This window comes from Porcisia hertigi, chromosome 32 (assembly GCF_017918235.1).
Source record: "Porcisia hertigi strain C119 chromosome 32, whole genome shotgun sequence".
NCBI classification, from domain to species: domain Eukaryota; phylum Euglenozoa; class Kinetoplastea; order Trypanosomatida; family Trypanosomatidae; genus Porcisia; species Porcisia hertigi.
Window position 1 is genome coordinate 624358 of NC_090591.1, and position 6834 is coordinate 631191.

Sequence of the window (6834 nt, forward strand, 5' to 3'; positions counted from 1 at the left end):
GAGGCGTCTGCGGACGTTTGCGTGTATGCCCGGATGAATGTGCGCCGGTGCACCAGACACACAGCTCAGAATAACAGAAATAAGGTACATGAAGGAAATACAGGAAAACACATCGTGAGGATGACGCACCACCATAAAGAAAGGGAGAGAGAGAGCAGATCTTAAACACGATAATGCATCTCTAGAGGCCTGAGAGAGGTAGCTAGACTATTCCTACTCCACAAGTCGCACCAAGGTGACTGAGTCACCTTGGTGATGAAAGGGTGCGGCACTCAACGTTTGCAAATGCTGTCGCCTCCAGCCCATTGTCTCTATTTTTTTTTCTCGCCTGTACCGACACCCCAAAGACCGACAGGGTTGAGCACAAGGGGGGATGGATAAGCCTTCAGAAGAAGAGGTGTTTTCTCGGACACACAAAGAAAGACACATTGACGACGTCTTCTCTCGCTCAAGTACTCTTCCGCACCACCACCCCCCACCCCCCCTCCCAACTCTGCACTTCTGTCTGACTATTCAGATCGATCTCAAAAAAAAAAAAAGAGGACGTAATTCATGCCACGAACCTGCCTGCCACAAAACGCCACAATCGCTGAAAGGACGTACATGTCATGACCCCAATCCGAGAAAAAAAAGGGGAGAGAGGCGACAGACGGTAGTGGGGACGGTGCGTTCTCTTTATCGAATAACACACAGTAAGACTGGGAGAAAAAGGGGGAGACGTTGGGGGGGGGATGGCAAGAAGAAAACCGAGAAGATAGAGGAAGGGGCTCACCCTCCCCAAAGGAAACGAAAACAGCAGAAAGCTGATCAGACACGTGATACACCTGCCCCCCTCTCCGCCGCCATGTTTGGGCAGGGGAGGAGGAGTAACAGTACAAAGGATATATATATATATATACACACACACGTGTACTTTCTTGTGGTAATGAGATGTCTCCTGCCCAACGGTTTGGTGCAGGAGAATGTAGAGCGGGGAGGCATCTCTTTGTGCCCCCTTTTTTTCAAGCACTACGTCTATAAAACATCCACTACGAAGTCCACACACACACACACACGCACGCACACCAAGGGAGCGCTGTGGACTCCAATGCAGTGTTTCACCAGGGGCGAAGCGAAGACGGTTTGGAACCTCGCTACTCCGTATCGAGACGTTGGTACATTGAAAAACAAAAGCGAGGGAGGCTGCTGATATATGTATATATATATGTATAAATATATAATTCTAGAATGGCATCTCCTTTGGCTCTGCCTGGCTCCAAACCTAAAGGGTGCTCTGGCTTGTACCCATTAGGTTGTTTGTGGAGGCAACAAACACAAGCGCCTTCGTTTCCTCTGCTTGGCAGGTCACCTCTCCATAGGGTACCGCAAAGCACTCGCCGGCCTTCACCGTTGTCCCGTTCACCTTGGCCGAACCCTCTAGGCAGAAGCCGAGGCCAATCGTGGGCAGCACCAAAGACGTTTTGTGACGACCGGAGGAGTAATTGTACTGCATGCGGTACAATGAAAAGTCAGGAAACTGCGGTGGGGGTTGATAGAACTGTACCTCCCACTGCTCGGCGTCTGTGCTGGTCTTCCTCGGGTGACGGGCAGAGGCGAGGCCGGTTGTGTCGTACCTCAGCATCTTCAAAAGTGTTGGCACATCTTTCCACTTGGGCGTTAGCCCAGCGCGCACGACGTTGTCACTGCATGCCATGATCTCCACACCGTCGCCGCTGATATACGCGTGTGGTTCACTGTCCGACAGGAAGAGCGCTTCCCCGGGAACCAGCTGAACGTAGTTGAGGAAGTACACCATCCAACACCCGACATCATCGGGGTACTGTCCGTAAACGCGAACAAAGACGCTGTCCTCGGTGCACTGAGCACCCTCCTCCTCGATTCGCTGGAGTTGCCGACGCAGCGCCTGGGTGACGACGTCTTCGGAGGCACCGTAAAGCTTTGACATCAACGCCTTCAGTGCCTCCTTCTCGGCGTCACTATCGGCGGCCGGCAGCTCCGTCTCCGGGGCTGTCATGTATTGACGCAGCACCGCCCCAGCGTCCACCAGCGCTGCCAGCTCTGGAATGCGCTTCAGGTATGCAATGATGGCCTTGAGCGGGCGAAAGCAGCAAAGTGCCTCAAAGGGGGTCAGCGCACAAATCAGCTCCGGCTTGTGATTCGGGTCTTTGTATTTGTCCGGATTGGCGGCGTGTAGCACCTCGGCTAACTTCTTGGAAGGGTGTGCCTGAATAGACAATGCCGTGCCGATCGACAGTATCTTCAGCAGGTACGGCACCGTGTCGCGGAAACTCGAGGCCTGATGGAGCTTCGAAAAGTACTTTTTTGTGTTCTCCGGCACTCGCAAAAACTCGTCGAGGAGCTTCGCGTTGTCGCCAGGGAGCTTCGACGGGCAACTAGGATGCGTACCGACCCACAGTTCGGCATACTTTTTCCCGGACGCGTCATTCTCCAACCCTTTCATCTTTGCCACGAAGCTGGACGCGGCATCCTTGCCCCAGGCGTAGTTCTGGTAGCCAGCATCGATTTTGATGAGCTCCGACATGCTGAAGGTGGTGTGCAAAATGTCTCGGTTTTATTTTTTCTTTGCGTTGAGGTGGGGAAGAGAAAGAGGGAGGAGGAGAGAAACAGGGGGAAGAGGACAGTGCCTGGGCTGCGGTGAGGGAGGACTGCTGTTTCCTCTCTTGTTGGTTGTTTGTTGCGTCCAGCTGAACAATATGAGGAGAGTGAATCAAAGCAGTAGAGGCTAAATAATAATACAAAAAAAAATCAGCAGATGTTGAGCCTCGTCAGTTAAAACGGAAAGGGAGATTCGAGACCGAGGACTCGAGAACCAGCAACAGCTAGAGAAGTGGCCAAGGAGAGAGATCACCGCGCGAAACGGGTTTGCTTCTCACCGTTTAGGAGCGGCTGTTGTCCTCACACTGTATGTATGTGTTGGCTGTCTCTGTGTCGGTGTGTGTGTGTGTGTGTCTCGGAATTGCTCAGTTTGCTTTACGATGTAGCATGCTCAAAGAGTCAAGGGACCACGTTCACAGAAGCCTGTGAAGCTGTAGGGACAGCTGCCTGGGAATAGGGGCTCAGAAGAAGTGTGGTTGAGTCGCGAGAGCTGCGATGACAACTAAGACAACGGAAGAGAGCGAGCAAGGGAAAATAAAGCATGGAAGTTGTCATCCCAAGACGGCCGCAGCTTTTCAGTGAGTGACGAGCGTGGAGGAGAAAAACAAAGGTTTTTTTCCCTCTCCTTTTTCCTCACACTGTGTGTGCGCGCCAGCGTGTTCGTGGGCTTCTATCCCGAGCGGCGAGGTGCGGAAGCAAAGAAAAGGCAGTCAGAGAGAAAGCAAGAGTGTGCCTATGGTACGGTAAGAAGCAGCAGTGCTGCATGTGCGGGTACCTCTCGCAGAGGTGCCCCAAAAAACTATCCCCCCCCCCCTATTCTCAGAAGCCTTGTGCTAGTGGGCAGCTCGATGTTCAATGAGCACGCGGACCTCGCGATGGCGCGCAATGTGCTAAGTGCAAACAGCGGAGCTGCAGCAGCAGCCGGTAAGCGATGCTCAGAAAAAAAAAAATGACGTCGACTCCGTCAAAACAAAAAATATCTATATCTACATATATTTATAGGGGTAGCTTATTCCCCATGAGACACCTTCCCAAGCGTGCAAAGCAGTGAGGCATTCAAGCAGAAAAAACGAAGAGCAGATAACAGTGTGTGTGCATGTGAGTGTGAGTGTGAGTGTGTGTGTGTTGGGGGGGGGGGGGGGGGTTCAGCCACTGCGGAACGAAAAAGGGTGAAGCGTGTAGCGCACCGGTTTCTTCTTCGCCCCGGCTCACAAGCAAAAAGCATTACGTGTGCGCGTCTGTGCGAAGGGGGGGAGAAAACCGTGGCTACGTGTCCAAGACGGGATGGAAAGGCAGAGGCCCACTTGAAACAATATATGGGGGAGAGGGGGGGGGGGAGGGAAGGCACGCAACTAGGCGGTGCCCCTTGAAGTGCGGGGACACGGCACGGTTGACACGATTTGCAGGAGAGTGTATGGCGCCTACTATGGTGCTTCTCGATCAAGGTGAGAAGGCAGGTAAAAAAACTGTCCAGCACGGGGCCTCGCTTTCCAGGCCTCCCATGTGTTATACGCCGCTTCAACGCCTGGGATCTTCTGGGTAAACAAGAGCGAGGGCCTGTGCACCGATATCATTTGGGGCGACAAATTCACAATGCGCAGCTGCTCAAATTTCCGCACGCGGCTCGCCGCCACGTAGACGAGGTGGTCACAGGGGAACATACCTTCGGCGTCAAAAAGCACAGCGTGGTCCAGGGTAATGCCTTGTACTTTGTGCACAGTAAACGCGTACGCTGGTGTCAACGGGATGCATGACACACGCAGGTTAAAATACCAGTCATCCTTCGCGACCGGAACTGGTAGTGTTATCCAAGGAATCGCGACATCCTTTCCATCGGCATCCATCCTCACCACGGGTATCTGCGGACGACACTCCGCAGATACCCGTGCGCGGTTTGCCGAGCCCACGGCGCCTCGAGCGAGCAGGCGCGCCGGATTGGCAAGCGCCTTCATGTCGCCCGGCAGCAAGCTCGTGCATGCCAAAAAAGATCGAAACCCGACCACAGTGCCAAGTGAGCCATTCACGTACTGGGACGACAAGTTGCGCAGCAGCATGACACGACACCCGACCTTCAGCCACTTGTCCTGGAGGACAGTGTCCTTTTTAATGGCTTTACGGAACTCTTTTTCCAAGAACGGTTCTAGCCGACGAATCAGCTGCCGTGCCTCCACGGCTTCCAGACGAACGACCTCTCGAGGAAACAGCAATCCACCCGCAGGCTGACGGCGCGCGCCTGCTGATGCATGGGTACTCACACCCGTGGTGTCCCCCCACGAGGCCTTGCTTTCTCCACCGCAGGAAACGCCATGCCGCGTCTCCAAGAGGCGTTTCACTGCACGACGCCGATCGTTTGCAATGTGCCGGGTTTCTCCACTGCAGCTCACGCACACTGTGGACAGTGATGTAGAGTAGGAAAGCGGTGACGGCAGCCCGTATACCTGAACAGAGCTGAGGGGAAAGAGGCACAGCTCCTCCACCGTACGCGCAAGTGCGATAGCCTCCTTTTTTCGTAGACGCCCGCCGCGTTGGGGCGTGGCTTTCCCACCTCTCGTTGGGGAGCAGAGACGAAAGTGGACCAGCAGTGTGGCCTCACACATGCCCCCACCACCGCCCGCTGCTCCCATTTTGCGCACTGGTTTCTCTCCAAGGGATGAGGCACACATCGCCTTTGTCGTGGTGAGGTGCGTGCGGAAAACCTTCTCCTCACCCTCTAACTCGAGCATCCTGTGGTCATTATAGTTCTTCACGGCTGCCTTTGTCGGCATCAGACGCACGGCATTCTTCACCGGCGCGTTGAGGAAGGCAGAGCGCGACAGTCGATAGGGGAGCCTTCCCTGACGCAGCTGGTTCAAGGCGTCAGAGAAAGTCTGATCCTGCTGGCGCAGCGGCTCCCGAAGTTGGACATGCAGGAGGTGGTGTCTGAAGCACCAGCTTTCGAACATGCACTTGTCATAATACCACCACTCACCATGACGGCGCTGCGTAGCGGTGAAATCAGAGGCACCAGAGGGGCGTTTTCTCTTTTGGGAGTTTTCGGTGGCCGCAGATGCAACCGCGGGCCCGGTGTCCAGAGAGGGAGGATCCCTTGGAATCAGTGTCGAGTGTGCAGGAGTCGCCTTTGCATCTGCACGAGACTGCGCATCGTCGCGCTCGGATTTCGCTTCTTTGCATACGACAGGGGTAACGTGTTGTGTCACCATATTTTCAGGGTCATGAACGTGGGGACAGCGCCGCTCTCTGGGAGGGGTGTCATCCGCTGCGAAGGGCGTGAGTTGGAGAAAATCTCCCGAAAGGACCATTTGTAGCCCTCCAAACGGCCGACTAGCGTCACGCCCAGGCATGCGACGGGCCGCTCGCTCGAAGGATTCCAGCACCCCCGCGTGCAGCATCGATACCTCGTCGATGATCACGACGTCCACCTCTGCGAAAGCCCTAACGTTGGTGAATCGCAGGCGGTGCGTGTGTCTGTGACTGACCATTGAGGTCGCCATCGCGGAAGCGCATTGCATCTTGCCCCCCTCGATGCCTTCATAGCTTTCATTCCCGCTCTCAAGACCGTCTTCGATCTCGTACTTGTCGTCTGGGGTAGACACAGGCACTCCAAAAATGCCGTGGAAGGTATTGCCACCAATATTCAGTGCGGCGATGCCAGTAGATGCAGTGATAGCAATACGCCGTCCTCGTGCCCGAAGTCTCTCTGCAATGACACGCAGCAAGTGCGACTTGCCGGTGCCTGCCTCACCACCAATGAAAAGCGATGCACCTCGACACGCCAAGTCGCACACAGTGAGCTGCTCAGGTGTTAGGGTCCATCGCGGCGCTGCTTCGTCGCTCTCTGAGTGTAGGGATATCTCCGGAGAGCCGCACAAGCCCTTCTGATCGGCAACGCCGATCATCTTGACTTGGCTGGAGCCTTCACCTCTCCTTTCTGTAACTTTTGGCGGTGTTGCATCGCTCTGAGAGGGTCTCACGACACAATACTCGCCGTGTCCCGCCTGCTCAGACTCGGGAGCGCCAAGCTGACTGCGGTGCGAAATACCCTTTGCAAGTCCTTCAGACCCTTCCTGATAAGCCAGCGACTGGGCATTCCTCCAGAAAAAACTCGCAGCGCTGGATGTCACGGCTCCGGTCCTCTTCGTGGAGGCATCAGCAGACAACTTCAGGATTTTCTGCCCCAAAAGAGGGCCCCGTGGGCGGCAGAGCATTTGAAGGAGGACG

At 55.0% G+C, this 6834-nt stretch overlaps 2 protein-coding genes across 2 annotated transcripts; both read right to left on the reverse strand.

The window, feature by feature from the left end:
• Positions 1–1261: 1261 nt before the first annotated feature.
• JKF63_02520 (uncharacterized protein) lies at positions 1262–2542 on the reverse strand (the record flags this gene model as incomplete). Its single annotated transcript, XM_067898545.1, has 1 exon — positions 1262–2542. The coding sequence occupies one exon, from the start codon at positions 2540–2542 to the stop codon at positions 1262–1264; it is 1281 nt and encodes a 426-aa protein (XP_067754702.1).
• A 1498-nt stretch (positions 2543–4040) lies between these two features.
• Positions 4041–6512, reverse strand: JKF63_02521 (uncharacterized protein; the record flags this gene model as incomplete). The annotated part of the gene is made up of 1 exon (XM_067898546.1): positions 4041–6512. One exon carries the CDS (start codon positions 6510–6512, stop codon positions 4041–4043), a length of 2472 nt encoding a protein of 823 aa, XP_067754703.1.
• Between the last annotated feature and the right edge of the window lie 322 nt (positions 6513–6834).